General features: G+C 31.4%; 1 protein-coding gene across 1 annotated transcript in view; it reads right to left on the reverse strand.

The window, feature by feature from the left end:
- Positions 1-16714, reverse strand: part of LOC146538902 (uncharacterized) — a 36163-nt gene extending 19449 nt beyond the window's left edge. Inside the window, exon 1 of the mRNA XM_085186127.1 lies at positions 16606-16714. Within this exon, the coding sequence (XP_085042253.1) occupies positions 16606-16608 (3 nt within the window). The 5' untranslated portion in view covers positions 16609-16714. The remainder of the gene's footprint in view (positions 1-16605) is intronic.
- Between the last annotated feature and the right edge of the window lie 6148 nt (positions 16715-22862).

The following is a 22862-nucleotide window of genomic DNA, read 5'->3' on the forward strand; positions in this document are numbered from 1 at the left end:
ATCTTGTTCAAGGATATTGAGATAAGATAGTCGATAATTTGAAATTCAATTTAGTTCATGGTCCAAATGCACCTATGTAATTAAAACAAGTTATTCATATAAATTGCATCATTTTATATATTTACAAATTTGTATGGATAGGCAACTTAAATGAATTAATATTTATTTTAATAAACCAGGAAATAGTTATACATAAAACGTACGAAAAAAGTAAGCAATAAATGTTTTACAAATTCCATCAGAATTAGAGGAAAATAATAAAAAAAGTGTTTCTATTTAAAATTATAGACTATCGAGGACACGATAAGGAAGGAAATCTTTGAGCTGTAAAAATGGAGAGTATATTATCGACCTGCTTGGCTAGGTTACAACGGCTACTTCTTGCTAACTTTATAAGTAGGTATACTTTATTATTACATTAATAAACGCCCCCTATATCATTTTTTATATATATCTTCAATGTACAGACACTGATACGTTACTATTTTATTATAAGTATAAAAAATAAAAATCAGCTTCACGCTGTATCCCGCACACAGCAGGGTAGGCAGAGGGAACCTAGTGTTAAGGCACTCCGTTCCCCATTTGTGGCCCAATTCTGGAGGCATTGCGTGTTGAGTGATAAGTCAACTCTGCGCTAATCCTCGACATCAGAGCGAAGAAATTAAAATATAAATGTAAATAAATTTTCATTTCATCGAGTGGGGATCGAACCCATAACCGTTGCGTTACAGTCACACTCTTGTACCGCTGCGCTACGACGATCATTTTAAAAGTATAGACAGATAAATAAACAAATATTTCCTATATGCGTCATCATAGTGAAATAAGGATGTTATTAAAATTCAAAGGCAGTTATAGCTTCTAAAAAAGTTATAGTTCATAAAAATTACGATAAAAATCAATAAATAAATAATCTTCGACGATTTTCATAGATGATTGATAACGCACGTACGGCGACCACGGCTGTCTAAACTTTGTGTGTGGAGTTAACGACTGGCCCTTTATGGTTCACGATGTAATAAATAAACGACATTTGCTGGTTCGACGGAGATAGTGGAATCAATTCTGTGGTTCTAACTATATGTTATAGGTATATCATCGTATCTTATTGTGAAAGTTTTCAAAACGCCTGTCCTGCCTAGTTTGTGGGTTCGATTCTCACTCGGAAGAATGAATAATTATTTATTAATATTTTAATTTCTTCGCTCTGATTGGTATCAAGGCAAACATCACGGCGTTTAGTTCCGCCATTCATCACGCAATGCCATGAAAAATTCGGCGAGAAGTGGAGAACAAAGTGTTTTAACACTAGATTTGCTCTGCCTACCCTGTTAAATGTGGGTAACAGCGTAAAGCTGAAAAAAAATGATAACCAAACTAAAATAATTAATAGTCTTTTCGTAAATATACGTAAATAAATATTTGTATAGTTAAAACTGGCAAACCAGCACGGGGGCCGCCAGTATACATGATGTAAATGTTTCTTTCATGATGTAAATGTTTCTTTAGTTCTACGCCGGGTTTTTATCCCGGGTACAGCAGGGTAAGTAGAGGGAACCTAGTATAAAGGCACTCCGTTGTCCTTATTTTAAAATATATACTCATTCAGTCGTCAAGCAATGTCAATTCAATATCGTAAGTAAATGTATCTACGAGTATATGATAAGAGGGCTTCTGATATCTGATCTGTTTGAAAATGGAACCTGTGGTCACCGGCAATTGGAGACTGATGGCATAATTTTCTATATGTTTATATACTAAAATATATATTTATTTTTTTAGCTTTCTTCTGTATCCCACATATAGCATTCATGGGTAATCTGTAGGGGACCTGGGAACCTATGAAGACACTACGTTCTTGTGTCTTAATGAGCAAGACACTTCCATTGCCCACTTTCCGTCTAATTCTTGAGGCATTGCGTGTTGAGCTTAACAAAGAGTACCAGATGTAGAGCGAGGAAAATGAAAATATTAAATACTAGCGGCCCGCCCGCGGCATCGCCTGCGTGAACTACGTTATTATTAAAATCTGTCTCCATGATACCTACATACGTCCTATACGTGACGTCCATGCAAAATTTGAGACTCCTAGCATTTGTAGTAACGAAGTTTAATACAAACTTTCAACCCCAAAAACAACCCCCTTAGAAGTCGAATATTGCAAATTCCCGTCTTAGCGAGCATCTACGTCCTATAAATAGCTCCTATACAAAATATGAGATTCCTAGCACATGTAGTTTCTGAGATTTCGTGATGAGTGAGTGACCTTTCGATTTTATATATATAGATTTCATTTTTTTTTTTTGTTTAATATATATATGCAACAATTTAAAGTAAATCTGTAGAATTCAATATACATTTGTTCAACACGGACACTTAGAAGAGGAATGCAAATTATCCTATTTGATGTTAACTGGTCACGTAGTACAAATCCCAGTACTTTATAATGAAACCATTTTTGTTTGTATATTCAATAATGAAATAGTGGATAATTCTTATTTTAACTATTATATTTTTCATAATTTCAATTTTTAAAAAAAAACATTTTTTTATATAAATGTTTTTCTTGCCCTGGTCAGACAGATTGCGGCGTTAAGTTCCTATAGGAAAAGGCGGGCTATTAGGATTTGTTTATATAACAATGGAAAGGCTTATAAGGATATACAATAATTAGATACTGTTACTTTCGCTACACATCAAGCAGGCTTAGATCTCATATCCTCTCATCGTCATCGTCGATTTCTGGAAAGATTAACAGTCGAGTCGATGTTGTTATCTGGAAATATGATGGCCAATTCCCAGGTAATGCAATTTAAGTTATGCTAATTTTTTTTTTATATAAATAATATAGTGGTAGTTAATGCAATAAATAATACATAATATATAAAACTGCTCGCTGATTTATACTTTACTTTATTTTCATGGATGGAATAGTAATATCTGAAAAAACGTGACTATAAACAGGATAGGTTGTGAGTTCGAGTCTCGCTCGGGGAAATGAAATATTTACAATTTCCGTTTTAGTTCCATCACTCAACACGCAATGCCTCCAGAATTCGGTGGAAAATGGGGAAGGGAATGTCTTAAACACTAGGTTCCCTCTGCCTACTCTGTTGTCAGTGAAAAAAGTGACAAGTAAATAAAAAAATATATATGAGACGTACTCATTTTATTGAAGTTTATCGACGTTTAATTAATATATACATTTAAAGTTAATTTATACATTTATGTATTACTAATTGCTTCGTGGTGGTAATTCCCATTTATTTCTGTACGATAAATACACGTCTTCTTTATTAAAAATTAAACAAATTTCTTGTTTGATAACGGTAAGAACTTTAATTGGGTAAAAAAATATAAATATTACTTTATAAACGCGAACTACTAATCGATATTAAAAAAAAAACAAAAAAAATTTAAATATAACATAAAAATTCATAAAATAAAAATTCATTTTAAAATTTATAGAATTTCTTTGATGTAATAGTTATGAATATGCAAGACCAAAATTATAAAAATATGTGTATAATGGAAAATAATAATAATTGTTGCTATGTTAGAAAATATTTTATCTATGCATACCATCTGTGTTTATATTTAATCTGTATATTTAATGTTCTATCTGTAATTCAAAATACATGTAACATAAATGAAACGGAAGTGCCGGGAAATTTACATTTTCCAACTCGTCATCATAAGCTGAAATTTCGTTTTCGCCTTAAACTACATAAATAGGAAAAAGTTCAGATAGGAGCAAATATCAGGTCGCGACATTTATTAAATTTCAAAGTTGAAATACATGTACATTTGCTTCTCTTATCATGTAGATGGTTCACCATTTAAAACTTTATGTACACATTCATATTTTAGTTCAGTTTTTGGGACAATTATTATAATTGCAATATGAGAACTTTTCTTCTTAAGTCTTTATCTATATATATAAAATTGAAAGGTCACTCACTCATCACGAAATCTAAGAAACTACATGTGCTAGGAATCTCAAATTTTGCATAGGAGTTATTTATAGGACGTGGTGCTCGCTAAGACGGGAATTTGCAATATTCGACCTTTAAGGGGTTGTTTTTGGGGTCGAAAGTTTGTATGAAACTTCGTTACAACAAATGATAGGAGTCTCAAATTTTGCATAGACGTCACTAGGACGTAGTCATGGAGACAGAAATTAATAATAACATAGTTCATGCGGGTGAAACCGCGAGCGCCGCTAGTGTTGTATATAGGGGAGGCAGAGACAATCTGGGAACCTGATGTTAAGATACTTCAGTCCCATTAAGACATTTCTATTCCTAACTTTCCGCTGAATTCTCTATTGTTAATCCCCAATTAAATTGCCCATTTCGTTAAATTAAAATTATATCAATAATATTCGAATATACTAATATATAATCTATAAACTAATATTTAATCAAATAAATATAATTTTGTAGTGGCAAATTTGTATACTTATCAACAAACTATCAATGAAGTAAATAATTGAGTTTTAATGAATTGCAATCAACAACCGTGTGACGCGTTTTTCATTTATTTGTTCAAGGCTTTCAATGGCTCTAATAGTGATGGCCTTATTTGATTTAATTTGTTTTGTTTACTTCGCCTACATACATATACAAGTTTAGAACTAACTATCTTGTCAAGATGAGCTGAACGAACGAGCTGAACGAACTGTTTGCCAACTTCACATTTGTCCTTAATTAATACATTGTATCAGTCGGTCTCGAGCAAATTGTATGGAAATGAAAATATTTTAATTTTTTTTCGTAAATAGCTTACACAAAGATATTGCGTTCTCTCCTTTTCGTGGACTTATCCAACCAGATTTAACTTATAAATTATTTTATTATTATTTATTTAGAAACAGTCGTGGCCCAGAGGTACATGGTTGTGACTGTAAAGGCGACAGTTCTGGCTTCTATTCCCACTGGGCCAAATGAATTGTTATTTATTAATATTTAATTCATTTCTTCGCTCTGGTAATAAGGTAAGGCGGCGATGAGTTCTGCAACTCAACCCAATACTTCGAAAATTTGGCGGAAGTGGAAAACGGAGAGTTTTAACACGAGATTCTCTCTATCCCCGTTGTGTGCGAACCAGCATTTAGCTGGTAAAAAAATATTTATTTTAAATTCCTTTATCATTATTTATTTAAAAAGAATATTATAGAAATCTATTTTAGAATTGAAGTTTGTTTTGATATTTACACAACATACAAACACTTTTAAGCGGACATACTCGTACTAAAACCTCTCCACTAGATTTGGCCTGAAGCTACTAAAATGTGAATATTCAGGTGAAATAAAGCTCGCACTACTGAAAAATACAATAGTGTTACAGATTTGTATATTTTCTTTGTTTAAATAAAATCATGTATCAGTACGTACAGTATATCATAACTCAGGAATGTCGTAATAGAAAAATATAGACAGACTTCCCAAATAAACGAAATGTCTCTATGTTCCATTATGTTCTTATTTACTTTAAGTAAGTACAGGTGTTACTGTAACGCGACGGTTGTGAGTTTGATCCCCAGTTTCTGCCAATTTGTCTCCGGAATTCAGCAGAAAGTTGGGAACTAACAACACTGTGTACACTAGGTTTCTTCTGCCTACTCTGCTGTTTGCGGGATACAGCGGGATACAAATAACCATAAATTTTCTATATATTATTTGTATGTCATAATATATTCTGTATATGGCATACGAATACAATATGTAAAGATAGAAAATCGCTTCATGAAGCTTTCAAAGAAAGCTCAGATCGAGTTTTCAATGTAACGGAGGTAATTTCTAGGAAACACGGCGGCGTATGTAGGTCACCGACTTGGATAAGACGCATCGATCTTAGACTGGAGACTAGCTCGCACTAGTAACAGAATAACTCATATCTAAGTTAACTTCAACGTTCAATTTTAGTATTGAATTTCGAAATTTCATTAATTTAATTTTGATGGGTTTGTATGGTATTATCTAAAATTATATAATAGTTTTATCTTTTAAATATTATTAAGTGAACAAATTAATTAATTTATTTTTTAAAAAAATTAGTTCTAATAACAAACCTTAGTCATATACTCGTATATTTTGGAGTGTATACGAATTTAATATGAAACACCTAATAAAACTATGTAATTCAATCACGTATGGTTATAATAATCTATGCAAAAAATAAGCTTTTTTTTAGCTTCCCGCTGTATCCCGCACACAGTAGGGTAGGCAGAGGGAATCTAGTGTTAAGACACTTTTCCCCATTTTCCGTCGAATTCTGGAGGGTTTGCGTGTTGAGTGGGGGAACTTAACGTCGCGTTTTGCCTCGACAGCAGATCGAAGAAATAAAAATATTCAATATTTCCATTTCCTCAATTAGGGATCGAACCCACAACGCGACAGGCGTTTACAATTTACACGCTTCTGCGCCACAACTGGCTTCAATAAGTTGAATAGGAATAAAGCAAGCAGGTAGATCGTCGTCAATGGCTCTCTTTATATATTTACGTTTTACAACTTCTCAGGTGTGAGAATTCTCTCCGACAATCTTGCTTATAAAGGAAAAGAAAAAGATAAAGAAAATTAAAAATAGTTATGAATATCTTATAATAATTTTAAAACTTGCCTTCACCTAATTGTGTATTAATTAGTTAAATTTAAGTCAATATCATGCATATATATGTACTTGCATATACTTATTAATTAGTATATCTGTTACTGGTAGTCTGTGTAATTCGGTATTCTATATATATGGTATACTGTAGATAATGTACGAAATATTATTTACCTTACTTTACGTCTCAGGTATTCTAAACATTGTCGAGGTACTGTGTAGAATACCTGAATCATAGTAAAAATCGATTTATTCGATTATTATTTTATATTCGATTGTTTCTATAAAGTAGCAATTATGAGATATCGATTCGATATTTATTTTGTGATCGATTATTCCTATAAGGAAGCAGTAATCGATTATAAAAAAAAATCGAATAGATCAATTTTTTGTCGTAGTATTATTTTCCTATAAGGTATCAATTAAATATTATATGCTTGTAACGTAGACGGATAAAAACTCATGTAATTACTTGAATAACTTAAAAAAACAGGTACATTATAAAGAATTATAGTAAGAAACGATGTCATGACCGTGAAACCGATCTTCGATCAGGCGATTCGATCGATAAAAATCCGAGGCAACTGCAATAGACGTGTTTTACCGTATTTAAGTGTTCTTGAAGGATGTATACTAATTTATTATTCTTATTGCATAGTTTGATAATAAATATAATATAGTAGAAAAAAAAAATTGTCTTTTATTTTTTATTTATGAACATTTGAATGTATGGTGATGGTAGAAATTAGTTAAATTTATCTAGAATTTTATAAAACATACATTTTTTGGTGTATCTGTCTGTCGAACCCACGACTGTCATGTTACAGTCACACCCTTTTGCCGCTGCGCCACGATGGCCTCTATGAGCAACTTGATGAGCATTTTCCGTTGACATAATAACTTAAGTTTGTGGAACTCTAGCTTCTCAAATTCGACGTAGAAGTTAGCTCAGCTTAGTTAATCCTTAATAGAGAAGACGAATATAATGCTTTAGAAACTGGTTCGTGATAAGAGGTTTTCTGATAACGTTTGCAAATTAATAATATTTTTTTTAGAAGTCTAATAAAAAAATTAATATAGCGAAGTTAAAATTTTTTAAAGTATTTGTATGTTTTCGAAAAATTACACTTTTATTTCCTAAGTATGGAATAACACTTTAAAACTGTAAAAAATTGTAATTAATTAAATAGATCCATAACACCTGATGTGAAACCTAATACCTTAAAGGAAACTAGCTAGGTATTTTAAATATTTTTTAGAAATATATCGTTTCCTAGTTGAAATATTAACTTCAAGAGTTACGTGGCGTTATAGAAAGAAATTATCTTTATACATAAAATCGAAAGGTCACTCACTCATCACGAAATCTCAGAAACTACATGTGCTAGGAACCTCAAATTTTCAATAGGAGTTATTTATAGGACGTAGGTGCTCGCTAAGACGGGAATTTGTAATATTCGACTTCTAAGGGGTTGTTTTTGGGGTTGAAAGTTTGTATGAAACTTCGTTACTACAAATGCTAGGAGTCTCAAATTTTACATGGACGTCACTTATAGGACATAGGTACTCATGGAGACAAATGACAAGAAATGGAATGGAAGTACAAAACTGGAGACGTCATAAGTACTTAATATTAAACTAAAGTTTAACAAAAAATATTTGACATAAAAACGAATGAGATAATCTTATTTTATTATAGTACAAGTATATAATATGACCTTGTTCTAACAATTGCTTGATGATGTATTACTTAAAATCGTTAAGCGTACAAAATTAAGCTTTTGGTTTTTGTTGAGGATGTATTCGTATCAGCGTGTTTAGTTTAGTAGTAAAATAAATAAATAAATCAGCTTCACGCTGTATCCCGCATACAGGAGGGTAGGCAGAGGGAACCTAGTATTAAGTTACTTTGCCTCGACACGAGAGCGAAGAAATGGAAATATAAACGTAAATAAATATTTCACTTCCTCGATTGGGGATCGAACCCACAACCCTCGCGTTACAGTCACACCCTTATGCCGCTGCGCCACGACGGCTTCACTATATTTAACTATCTTTATATAGTGTTAATTTATACACAGCTAATAAAATTTCATCCAAATCTGTTCGTCCATTTTCTTCACTATACAACCACTAAAACAAATCAACTTTCACATTCATATAACCCGATATTTTTTTTAATAAACGAGTTAAGTTACTTTCTTGGCTTACAATTTATGTCAGCATCACAACGAAGTAGGTGCTTATAGAGAAAATGTACGGTACTTGGGTTTGCTGAGACACTTGCTCCTAACTCCTAGGCCACATACAATGTAGATATGCATACAAATTAGGCTACTATAAAATAAGACTAGAATACATTGTTAAGCTATAGTTTTTTTACTTGTTACTCATATAGCAGGGTACGTAAAGGGAACCTAATTTAAATTCTTCACAAACTAAATTTACATATAAGATATAAGACATTCCGTACCCACTAAATTATGATTATAAAATTATATATTTTTATACATGTGGAGCAGGGTAGTAGGGTATTGGTATTTATTGTTTAATATTGACAGAAGGTAAAACATGTTTTTAACGAATTAAAGTATGGTTCCACATTTTGGAAAGAAAAATCCTTTTTTAGAACAAATATTTGAAAGGGCTTTGAACCCGCTCCTCTTGGAACCCGTCCAACAACACTGAGCTCTGGTAGCGGAAATTTGTAAAAATGATGAAATGCCAACAATATAAATAAATTGTAACAAGCGTAAATCTAATTCTAAGTGGTTTGGTGAGAACGTATGGCTTATTGGTAACACCGTTTTGGACGGTTACTAAAAGGCGAGGTTTAATATCCCGCTACGTAAACATTTTTAAAACGTTTCCTAATCAAAAGTGTGACTATTAACGCGACTGGTTGTGGGTTCGATCCCCGCTCGAGAAAATGAAATATTTATTTAAATTTATATTTTCTTTCTGGTGCCGAGGTAAAACGTGGCGTTCAATTCCACCTCTCAACATACAATGCCTTCAGAATTCGGCTCAAAATGGGGAACGTAGTGTCTCCACACTAGGTTTTTCTATTTTATCTCTTATCATATAATATTACTTATATACATATTAGATAAGATATAAGAATTAAGAATGTATATTTTCTTATCAAACAATACTTTATTTATCTGATTATGGCTGCGTATTTCATTAAAACATTTATTTACCTACTAAATTAGGTTATTTAGGGAATTCCACAATAATATTAAAATATCGTTTTGATTGTAAGGCTATCGTCGTGGCTTAATGAAAAAAAATGGAAAATCTCTTAATGTTTTATTTTTTTTGTATGGATATCGAATTATTTACAAATATTTCGATTTAGGAAAATAATAAATTCTTATAACATTTTAGTGCCTAACATATTAAAAATTTTAAAATCAATGTTAACTTTAAGAACTTATATTTTTAATTTGAATCAAAACATAATGACGCAATTAAAATCATCAATTAAACTCTTCATGTGATTATAATTAACAATAAATATTTTTATCTATGCGTAATAATTAATTATAATTAGTCTTTAATACGTAAAAGATATGATTTTTACAATAACGATTCTTGTAACGATTGTTAGAACCTAGTATTAAGACCGTTCTCCATTTTCCAGCTATTTTTGGAGGCATTGAGCGGAGAAAAATTATATGTATATTTTATTTCTTCGACTGGAAATCGAACCCACACCATGTCGTTTATAGTCACACTGTGTGCCCATTACGTTCTACATTGTTTCTATAGACTGCTTATATTGTTATAATAAAATATTTTAGAGGATTTAAGGTGCCAAAAAAACTACAATCGATATTCGTCAATCGATTCATTCGAATAGTGTTATAAAAATTAACATTACGAAGATTATTTAAAAAACATTAAATGATTAAAACTAAAACGTAAATTGCAATAATTCGTTTTACTTTTTTATTGTAAGTTGCTAATTAATTTTAAAAGTCAAAACCTGTCTTTTTAAGTTAGAGTCACTGTCATATATTTGTAGGTATGTAGACGTTGACGTGATAAGCCTCGGTTGGTATTAAATTTAGTATTCTCTTTGGTTGTAAGCCTTCTAGGAATTTCTGTCATACATCAGAATTCAGAGAAAATTGTCTATAGAAGTATTCATTATATATATCTTATTATACGGCCCTAATAAATCTATTGAAGCGAAGAACAAATACTTGAAGTTATTCTTTAATCTATAGTTTATTGTACAGATAATTTTTATGGTCTAAGATATCAGTCCTTTTGTTAACTTGGTGGCTAATAAAAACTGTACAAATTCAATAATAATGGAACTATTTAAATTGTTTTAAAAAGTATTTTATCTATCTCGTTTTATTTTTTTTTGTCTTAAACTTTAAATATATTTTGTTGAATTTTGAATATACAAATTTTTTTTTAACGTTTTGCTATATCCTACACGATGCGGGGTAAAAAGAGGGAATGATTCTTACGTTCCCTTTATGTTAACACACTCCTTTTCCATTAAGACACTTCTGTTCCCCATTTTCCAATGAATTCTTGAGGTACTTGAGAAGCTAATAAATAGCGGAACCCAACGCCGTGCTTTGTCTCAGAACAGTCGCGCAGTTCGCGCATGCATCTGTGCTACGACGGGTTTTAAATTAACAAAATTAATATGAACTATTTAAAATCTTAGTAACAAAACTAATATTCTGCAGTAAGTTTCAAAACATTGAATAAATACAATACCTTAACTCAATTGTATTTTATATTTTAGAATAACCATTAAAAATTTGTAGAGCCAATTAAAAATATATATATTAAGTACGGTCTTTGTTTTACGAAATACTTCTTAACATAATCTAATACTATGATATATGTGGGGTATAAGTACAAGATATAAATATATAGTTCTATAAAGATAATGATTGGCTTTACGCAAACTTGATAATAGCTTATTTAATATAATTTAATAGGTATTTAAAAAATATTTGTGCAATTGTAAACAGGTTGTAGGTTCGATTCCCACTCGAGAAAATGATATACCTATAATTTAAATGTAATTTAATATTTTCATTTTCCTTGTTCTGATAACGACAAGATCTTTTATTGTACGATGAAAATAAAAAAGAAACTACCACATATCGCATAGATATATAGTCTACATCGTATATTTCATTCATAGAAACTTCCAAAGAATATCGACCGTATGTATTAATGAGTACAGACAGCCATGCACTAGTTTTTTTTTTAAAAATAGTATTATAATATGTGAATATTATTTCTTGAAATTAAAACGCATTCAGAGTTAATATTATGTACGAAACTGTAACTATAATATGAAAGATTATTTTTCTTTATCTTAAAACATCAATTAAAAATATTTAACTCTAATAAATAATAAACATTAAAAATACCAATTTACAATATAATTATATACCGGAAGCTTATAATTTAAATAAAAAGGTTAAGTTACGTACTTTACTTTTAAACATTGCAGTTACATATCACGTTTATTACAGTCTTAACTAAATAGAAGCTTATTTGTACACATGCGTCCTAGAATGTGATATTTGAATTTCGTCGTCTCTAATATTCATAATGTCAGTATGAATGTTTATTTAATTGCACTTATGATAATATTTATCCAAGTTTTCTGAGAAGAGGTTAAGTGTTTATAGTTAATGTTATTATCTTTTTTGTATCACGTGTCTTTTAGCTCTTATGGCTGAAAAAAATGTCGTAATAAGTTATTTTATATAGTTTTTCTAGCGGTATCTCGTAAAAGTTAGTAGGGTAGATATAGTGTCAAGACACTCCGTTGTCGGCGTTTCCCGTATCAGAGAAATTGTAGCTTGAGCTGCAAAGTTTAACACCACATTTCTTTTCATATACTATTTTAAAATATGAGTTTCAAAAATTCAACTTAAATGCAGTGAAAATGTGATTTTCTCGGACGTTTTGAGTTCAGCTTGGAAGAGAGAAACCGTCATTAAAATTTGCTGAATAGTATGTATCCACATGCATTAGGGAATATCGAGGAGGTGAATAAAAATATGTTATAGGTTATATAAGAAAAAATATTTATTTTAATTGTTTAAGGATCGAATATATATAATAATTTATATAAAATTAATTATTTATTCAAGATTGTTTATAGCTCGCCAGAAAGAATAATAAAATAAATAATAAGTAAAACACACTTGACAGGAAAAAAACGAGTCCAAATAAGACTACTGGGTTCGATGAAAGAATTATGTGAGAGGGTATATTGTTTTAACATTATGTATAACATAACTGTAAGTGCATTATTAAACGATTTGTCTTAATTAATGAATTTTAATACTAAAGTTTTCGTTTCTTGTTTTGATGATATAACAAGTGCTTAATATATTAGTTATGCAAATAAATAAAATAAAATGTTTTTCGGTGTCGAGGCAAATAGGCTCAATAGAACATAAGAATAGAATAGAACTCCAGAACTCTGCGGAAAGTAGGAAACGAAGTGTCTTAACACTAGGTTCCTTCTTTATCCGAGACACTAAAAAATATTTTGATATTTTTTCACAAATAATTATTATCTAAAGAAATATTATGTAAATATCAACATTATGCAAGTCGGTCGTTCAGGGATATCAACTTGTACACATCAATTTAATCTCCGGTATATTAACCATGCAACGAGAGCAAAAAGGAGGATATAACGGCATGATATTTCCGCCTATTCGTTTCCCAGCTGAGATCGATTACAAGTAACGACAGACTGTTGTTTTAAACTCTTATATTTGCTGTTTATAGTAAAAATATTGGGATAAATCACTCTGTTGATTTTATTTTTTTAGGGTTCCGTACCTCAAAAAAAAACGGCACCCTTATAGGATCAGTTTGTTGTCCGTCCGTTCGTTTGATAAGACCATTTATTTGGAGAGCGTGGAAGTATCAAGCGGAAATTATTATTTCCAGTCTACAATCCATGAAGCACAGAAAAAAACAAAAGAAAAAACAAACAAAACCAAAGTATAAAAAAGAAAAAAATATATGTAAATTTCATAGATTTCATAGAAAAAAAAAATATTAAAAAAAGAGTGCATAAGCAAACTTAAATTTGTCAAATTTTATAAGTTGTACTTGACGTTGCCCTTCAATCCTGCAATTATTACGGAACACGTTGTGAACGAGCCAGACTCGCAATTGACTGATTTTTTTTTTATTAAAAATAGTATAACCATCACTAAAAATTTATTGAATTTCAAACGTTGCGTATGAAGCTTTTAAAAGATTAAGCTTTATCTGTTATGAAAAAATGTAAAAACATTCTTGGAATAGAACAATTTTATTTTTAACAAATTTAAGTTTTTTGATAAATTGTAGGTGGAGTAGGATGGACATAGTAATAAATAAATATAAAATTATTAGACAAAGTACTTTAGTTTAAAGCCTTAAACAGTCTAGATTTATGTCAGTTATACCTACGGTTAAAGGTAAACTGGTTATTCCACTCAAGTTTCATAATTTATTCGTAAAAAGGGATTTTTGGGTACATTCAATAATGATTACGACATATAGAAAGTGATATTAAATACAAAATATTTTTATATAAGCCGTAAGTAAATACATAAATATAATTATTCTGATAAAAGATTTATGTATTTTTTTAGCTTCACGCTGTCGCTCGCACATAGTAGCATAGGTATCTAGCATAGAAACATGGCAATCTAGTGTTAAGGCACTCCGTTCTGTAAGACGAACGTTCTTTTCTCCAAATTCTATAGGCATTGCATATTGACTGGCGGAACTTAACGCAACAGTTCATCTCGTTATTAGAGCGAAGAAACGAAAATATGAAATATTTCATTTCTTTAAGTGTGAATCGAATCCACGACCTGCCGCGTTTACAGTCGTACGTTTGTGCAAATGTACCACTACTGGCTTCATCATCATTTATATACCTACCATTATAAATATAAACTGAAAGATAATACTCTATTTAAATTGTATGACAGAAGATAAATCTTTATTATAACAAACAAAGAACTTTATCTTTAATATTTATCTTTTCAAAAGGAAAAACATCATAATTACGTACCCTAATAATACAGTTATTATGCACATCACTATTAAATTCTCGAGTCCCATCACTACGAGCACAGATTGAACGAACACGCTAAATTGATGTCAGACATTTTTTTCCCATCACTATATAAAATTATAATATTTAAATGGAGATAGTTAAGTCCCTTTGACCGTTAACACAAAAACGAAATTAATGTTTATTTTATATGCCCGTAATTAATGAGGTTCGCTGTACTAGTGATGTACTCGAAAATAATGATGATTTATTATATCAACATTTATTTCATCTCGAATGGAAATTGAATAGGTTTATTTTCATATATAATATGCTATGGAGGAGCGCTTGAAACCTACGATTCTTCTTTGTTAATATTTTAAAGCACACTTAGTTTTTATGTGAAGAACTAAATTGTATTCGTCTAATATATGTTTATATTTATTTTAATGATGATACAAAAGGATTTTTGTTAAATAATTATTATTTATAAAACGTACTCGATTCGTATGGCTATTGTGCGAACACAGGCTATTTCCACTTCTGGGACAGGCGTCTATTCTAATTAACTATTACCGTCATATACACGTAGGTTTTAAAAGAGACGACCAAACTAGAGTATTTTTAAATATCACTTTAAAAACTCAGGGCAGTCTTGGCACAGGGACGCAAAGTGTGACTGTAAACGCAACTGGTTGTGAATTCGATCCCCACTCGTGGAAATTATTTTTTTATTTATTTAAATTTTTATATATTTATATATTGTCATTTTTTTTCTGATGTAAAGGCAAAGGGCAGCGTTGAGTTCTTCCACTCAACACGAAATGTCTCCAGAATTCGGCAGAAAGTGGGGAACGGAGTGTCTTAGCAATAGCTTCACTCTGCCTACCCTGGTGTGTGCGGGATACAGCGTGAAGCTGATTTAATTTTTTTTTTTTTTTTTAATTTTAACCCAAAATAATAGCTGTAATATTATATTAATAGTTGTATTTTACTTCGTTAAATGTCTTCAGACGTATTATCTTTTACTTTGTGATTATGAATTTTAATATATTTCCTTATACGTATTTTACTTTATCGTGAACGATTTATTGTAAAATGATAATAGGAAGAAATATTTTTAAAATGTTGAATGCGTGATCGATTTACTGCAAGCCACGTGCTCCTCGGCCTTGTAAAAATGGTTATACGTAATGACCATAATACAAGTATTCATATTATAATGAATGGCTTAAGAATTGTGTATAGTAAAAACTCGGAACCACGAAATCGAAAACGTGTTACAGAATTAGTAGTTTGCGAGTTTTTCCGTGGCAATATCAGTATTAAATATCAATATGTTTATTTCAGCACAAAATACATAGTAAACTCAACACATGCCAATAACTTATTATAATAAAGTTTTATATATTAGCCTCACGCTGTATCCCTTCCCATCCCGCATAGCAGGATAGGAAGAGAGCCTAGTGTTAAGACACTCTGCTCACTACTTTAAAATAAAAATATTAAATATTTCATCCACTGGTTATTACAGTCACACATTTGGGCCCAGCGCCACGACTGGCCACGATTTTATAAATATTAAATATAAATTATAAGTACACAAAATATTTTTTTATGCAAAACTTCATACAAATGTACGCAGTAGTCTTTGCGTAATTAAGTAACAAACATACACACTCAGTTAAATATATTTTATATAATTATAATAAAATTTTACATACATTAAAAATTAATACACGTATGATGCAAATGCATAATTTGAATATAATATTTTTAAACGTAGACAAACCGAAGTTGCAATTAGAGCCCGCCCGTTCATAAGTTTTAGAATACCGCGAATGGTTTCCCACTAAATCCGTTTTTAGCGCTATTCCAAGTATCACATTAACTATTAATAATTATTAAATGCACAATACACTCACCATTTTAATTAATTTCCAAGTTCTCCGGCCACGAGGTGCTTGTTTTGACACTTGACACGTGCACCTCAGCCGGTGGTTGGCACGCTACTGCATTTTCAGGTTGAGAGAGAGGTAGAGCTCGTTAAATGATTGCGCCCGCGCATCTCTTGTGATAACGATAGCGATTTTCGTCTTACGTGTTTTGAGAAAATTGTGTTATTTAATATTGCTGATTTAGGTAATATAATGTTTTTAAATTATTTATGTAATCAAATATAATACATAAATTATTTTTTTCATCTTTACGCTGTATGTATAGCAGCAGCATATGGCAGAGTAGGCAAAGGGAGCCTAGTGTTAGAACACTCGGCCCCCTTTTCCACCGAATTTTGGAGGCATTTCTTAAGCGGCGTTTGTGCCTCTGTGCCTCTGGCCTCAAATATTTTCAAATATTGGCTTATTTTTTTTAAGAATAATTAGACTAGTTCACTTTGAATAATTATAAATAACTCATGTTATATAACATTTTCTAGTACATTATTTACTAAAATTGTCATTCTATATCTATATAATTATGCAAAATAGCTATTAACTTAAAACTAAATGTGAAATAAAGTTATTTATTATCAACGTAAATTTTGATATATATTAAAATTATATGTTTATTTTCATATAAATTTGCAAGTGCCAAGTAATTTTATATAGAGGCCAATTATGGTATATCTAAATGTGTTTAATTCATGTATAAGAACTGTATGTGAGACATTAGAGTGACTATTAATTACAAGGTAAACTGTTCATTAGATATTTATTCATTTTACTGTTTGGCAAAAAAATTTAATATATTTTATCTTTTTAATTAAAAATTAAATTGCTTTTATTTCTTAGTATTTATTAAATATAAATATTTTTTTTTATATTATTTATTATTAGGTCTTAGAGCAACATACAATTGTTAATAAAAAATAGTGTTTTTTTTAAAACTTTAATCATCGATGTCTTTACGTGGAAGATATATGAGAAAATCGATTATTGGGACATTTGTAAACCGAATCTAAAACAATGATTTTTAGAAATGTTATTTGTTTGTATCTAATATCAGAATCAATTTACTTCACTATAATTCACTATTACATTCTATTTAACACTAGTGCAGACACCTAGGTCTCTTTCCCATGCTGTATAGTAGGTAAGGTACATAAAAGCTTGAGTATAATAGGGATAAAGAGTGAATCTAACATAAAAAAAACAATATTCATACAAACATATTATATATATAGTTTTAAAATAGGTAAAGTTTGAAACCGCGTGGTTCCTTGGAAAACGTACCACGTCCACCCTCCCAGGATTTGTGAAAGTCGCAGGGTCAAATCTACGTTTAAATGCTTGTATATTATGTTTTTCTAAAAATATATCTTCCTTTCCTAAATGGATTAACACTATAAAAATGTAAGAAAATATGTAGCTTGTCAAATATAAAAATATATTCTGTATTTGTAGTTAAGTATCAACCATATTTTCCTTGGAAATCAAATTTCAAAAGAAAAAAAAACTTTTTTTAGACATTAAGTTAACACAGGCTGTAGGCTGAATGTTTACGACCTTACTTATTATAAATAATGATAATAGATATTTATGGTCACTCCTAAAATCTTTATTTCTTTGTGTTAAGACAATAACCGCCAGCGTACCGTTACATACAAATATGTATGGGTACTTTTTACTCATTTGTATGAAAGTTTACTAACTCAAAAGACGAGATAGAGTTTAAATATTCATATTGTAATAATAAATTATCTATTTGTCTAGTGTATGCTGAACACGTATTTTTTAAATGAAATACTAAATTTCATTCATAACCTTCAATATGCAAAGTCTCTGAAAATGTATGGAAAATTTAGAAGAAAGTACCTTTACCAGTTTTTCTCTGCTTACCAGGTTATATCTGGGAAATAATTATGTATAAAAAAATACATATGTCTAATAAATATAAGAGTAACATGGTCATTGTAAGTTATACATGACCTTAACACAAATTGTGACTAGTCAGTCTTCTTTTAAATGCAAATGCATTAATAAATTCTTATTTTATAAATGCATCAATTATTAATTCTTATATAAGAATTATTCTGTCTACGTTTTTCTAATATTTTTATTACGGTCGGCGTAATTAAAAAAAAAAAACAATTTTTATTTTCTTAAGAAATACTTAAAAGGGTGATCAGAGAGAATTGAATGTCAAGATATTCTGTTTTACTTTTTGGGCTCAACTCTGCACCTTTTTTAGATAATAATATTTACTTTTTTTCCCCTAACCATAGTTAAGGGGGAAAAAAAGAAAATATAATTATATCATCATCATCATCATCAACAGCCATCTTTATATATCGTATAAATATTTTAAAAGTAGCGGGACTCGAACTCCCGCTTCTTGCAAACCGTCCGAACCCTCAAGTGATGTCCCCCATCGAGCTATTGCGTTTTGAATCAGACGTTGCCTCAAATACTTAATACAATTTTTTTATTTATATATCAAAATTATAAGCAAAAAATCATTTTTAGAAAAAGCTTTTATTTAAACGCTTTAAAAAGGAGAAAATAATTTTTTTCTTTTAAATTTTAACTATCAACTCATAACCTCATTGTACACAATTTATATGATCATAAAAGCTTGTCGCGTGATTTCCTTGTGTAACTAAACTAGTGCTAATTTAATTATGTAAAATCTGCTAAGTTTTAATTTTTAAAGTTTCAATTTAATTAAATATTGATTAACGCGACAAGCTTTTATGATCATATAAATTGTGTACAATGAGGTTATGAGTTGATAGTTAAAATTTAAAAGAAAAAAATTATTTTCTCCTTTTTAAAGCGTTTAAATAAAAGCTTTTTCTAAAAATGATTTTTTGCTTATAATTTATTTTTTACTTTTTAGTTACCACTGGCTAGGTTTCTCACACTAGAGACATATACCACGATTCCTCTTCTATGGTTAGGAATGCTGTTGGCGACACTAGGACCCTTCCTGATTACAGTGGGGGTTCACCAGGGCTCGACTCTTAGTCCGTTCTTATTCAATGTAGTGCAGCCTCCATGGCTGATGATGTATGCTGACGACATAGCACTCATTGACGAGAACCGACTGACGCTGGAGCGTAAAGTGAACCTCTGGAAGGGTACGCTTGAGAACCGCGGTCTTAAACTAAATGTGTCGAAGACCGAGTACATGGCCTGCGGGAGCCCGGACTCGAGCACGATCCTTATAGGTCCTGAGCCAGCCGTTAAGTCAGAAAAGTTCAGGTACCTTGGATCCGTTATGCACGAGTCTGGAGGCATCGATCACGATGTCCATGGCCGGATAATGCTGCCTGGGCCAAATGGCGGGAGGTCACTGGTGTGGTCTGTGACCGAAGAAAACCGCCAAGCTCAAGGGACTGATATACAAGAGCATCATACGACCGGTTCTTTTATACGGCAGCGAATGTTGGCCAACACTATCTCGGCACACTCAGGAGCTTCACGTCACGGAAATGAAGATACTGAGGTGGATGTGCGGCGTAACGCGGTCTGACCGCATACGCAACACATTCGTTCGAGGTAGTCTTGGGGTCCGTGACGTAGCAGATAAGCTCCAAGAGCGCCGCCTGAGATGATATGGCCACGTTACGCGCCGGTCTAAGAACTAAGTCGGATGCAAGTGCCTTGCTATATCAGTTCCTGGAGTGAGACCTCCTGGACGCCCAAGGAAGCGCTGGTTGGATGTCGTGATGCCGGATATGAGAGCCAATGGTCTAACCACTGAGGACGCTAAAGACCGCGCAAAGTGGAGTAGGTTGAAAGTGTAGTAGGAAGGCAGACCCTGGCAATAGCCGGGATTAATGCCAAGAGGATTCTTCCTCCTGGCATTTCAACCTTCAACCTTCTGGTTTCTCACACTAGATGTCATATTATTTTTCTAATTATTCTCGGCAAGCTCTTTCATTTGATACCCGTATTGCAGATGTGCATAAATAATAACTATTCCGCCATCTTAGATGTTCCGCCATATTGGATTTAGAAAAATGTCACATTTTTCTAAATACTCTCAACGAGCCCTTTCAATAGATATTCATATTGTACAAGTAGACTAAAATTTCCTATTTGGCTATCTTGGATGGTCCGCTATATTGGATTTAGAATGACGTTAGATTATTTTTCGAGTTGCTCTCCATGACCCCTTTCATTTGATATCCATATTGCAGAATTGCAAAAATAATAACTATTCGTACATCTTGGATGGTCCCCCATATTGGATTTAGAATGACGTCACATTATTTCCCAAGTTGCTCTCAAGAAGCCCTTTCATTTGATACCCATATTATAGAAGTGCATTAAATATAACTATTCCGCCATCTTGGATGGTCCGCCATATTGGATTTAGAATGACGTTAGATTATTTTTCGAGTTGCTCTCAATGAGCCCTTTCATTTGATATCCATATTGCAGAATTGCAAAAATAATAACTATTCGTACATCTTGGATGGTCCCCCATATTGGATTTAGAATGACGTCACATTATTTTCCAAGTTGCTCTCAAGAAGCCCTTTCATTTGATACCCATATTATAGAAGTTCATGAAATATAACTATTCCGCCATCCTGGATGGTCCGCCATATTGTATTTAGAATGAAGTCACAAACCTTATCGTGCATTGTCATCCAAACCAATCGTGTATACAAAATTTCAGCTCAATCGTACGAACATACCTTTCATTATATGAAAGCACAAAAAACTTGAATCAGCACGATTCTATTGGATTTCAAGTGATGTCACATTATTTTTCTAATAGTTCTCGGCAAGATCTTTCATTTGATACCCATATTGCAGAAGTGCATAAATAATAACTATTCCGCCATCTTAGATGTTCCGCCATATTGGATTTAGTATAACGTCACATTATTTTTAGAGTTACGGTCAACGACCCATTTCATTTAATATCTATATTGTAGAAGTAGACCAAATAGATACTCGGCTATCTTCAATATCCTCCTTATGGGATTTAGAATGACATCACATTATTTTTCAAGTTGCTCTCAACGAGCTCTTTCATTTGATACCCATATTGTAGAAGTACATTAAAAATAACAATTCCGCCATCTTGCCTGGTCCGCCATATTACATTTAGAGTGACGTCACATATTTTATCGTGCATTGTCATCCAAAGTGAACGTGTATACAAAATTTCAGCTCAATCGGTTGACGATATCTACTTCAAAATTGAGCTCTAAGATTTCACTCGAACCCACATACATACATTGCAAGTTAAATAAAAGCTTTTAAAAAATGACAGTTTTTGCAGTTATTAATAGCAAAAAACTAAAATTATTGTAAAGGAACTAACTTATTTATATTTTTTGTAATTCAACTGTCATTAATTCTTCAGATCTAATGATATCAAGAAAACAAAAAACGGCACATTTTTTTTGTATTGATTAGAATCAATTATAATCTATTATAATTTAATTATTATTATAATCGTCTTGTTTGAAGAAACCTTAAAGAATTCCTCGATTTATATTTCTTACTTTCCTTATTCAGAATGAAATTTTCCAGCGTAAATTTCCAAGATATCTAATGATAATAATTTATTTTTAATAAACATAACAAATCTTAATTTTTTACTCAAAAATAAAGCTTTTCTTAGGGTCATTTCACTTCTAGATAAGAAAAATATTTTTTTAGACAAGATATAAACATTTGAACGTAACGTAAATGACGTTGTGAACGTATGGCTTAGTGGTCATAGCGCTTGGACGGGTTCCAAGTGGCCCAGGTTCAAATCCTGATGGGTTTCATTTCAGGTTCAAAAATTTGGTGTAAAGTGGTACAAATCGATAGACTACATATTCAAACCACAACGAGAATATATATACATGTAATTTAAATACATATATGTATAAAAAATTTTTAGAGCTTAATGTAATAATATTTAATTATAATAATTAAACTGAACCTGTGATCATCGCATTCATATGATTAAATTATGGCACGATATAGCATTACACAGCTTCACACTGTATTCTACATGAAGAAGGGTAGGGTTAGTGTTAAGACATTTCGTCCCCCACTTCAACCTCCCACCATTCCCACTTCCACCGAATTCTGGAGGATTGCGTGTTGAGTGGCGGAATTCAACGCCGCGATTTGGTTTGACACCAGAGCGAAGAAATTAAAATATTAAATATTTCATTTCCTCGAGCTGTGAAACTCACACGATTGTGCAACTGGTCTTATCATTT

Source organism: Heliconius melpomene, chromosome 5, assembly GCF_056956725.1.
Source record: "Heliconius melpomene rosina isolate 202511_hmr_F chromosome 5, ASM5695672v1, whole genome shotgun sequence".
Taxonomy (NCBI): Eukaryota; Metazoa; Arthropoda; class Insecta; order Lepidoptera; family Nymphalidae; genus Heliconius; species Heliconius melpomene.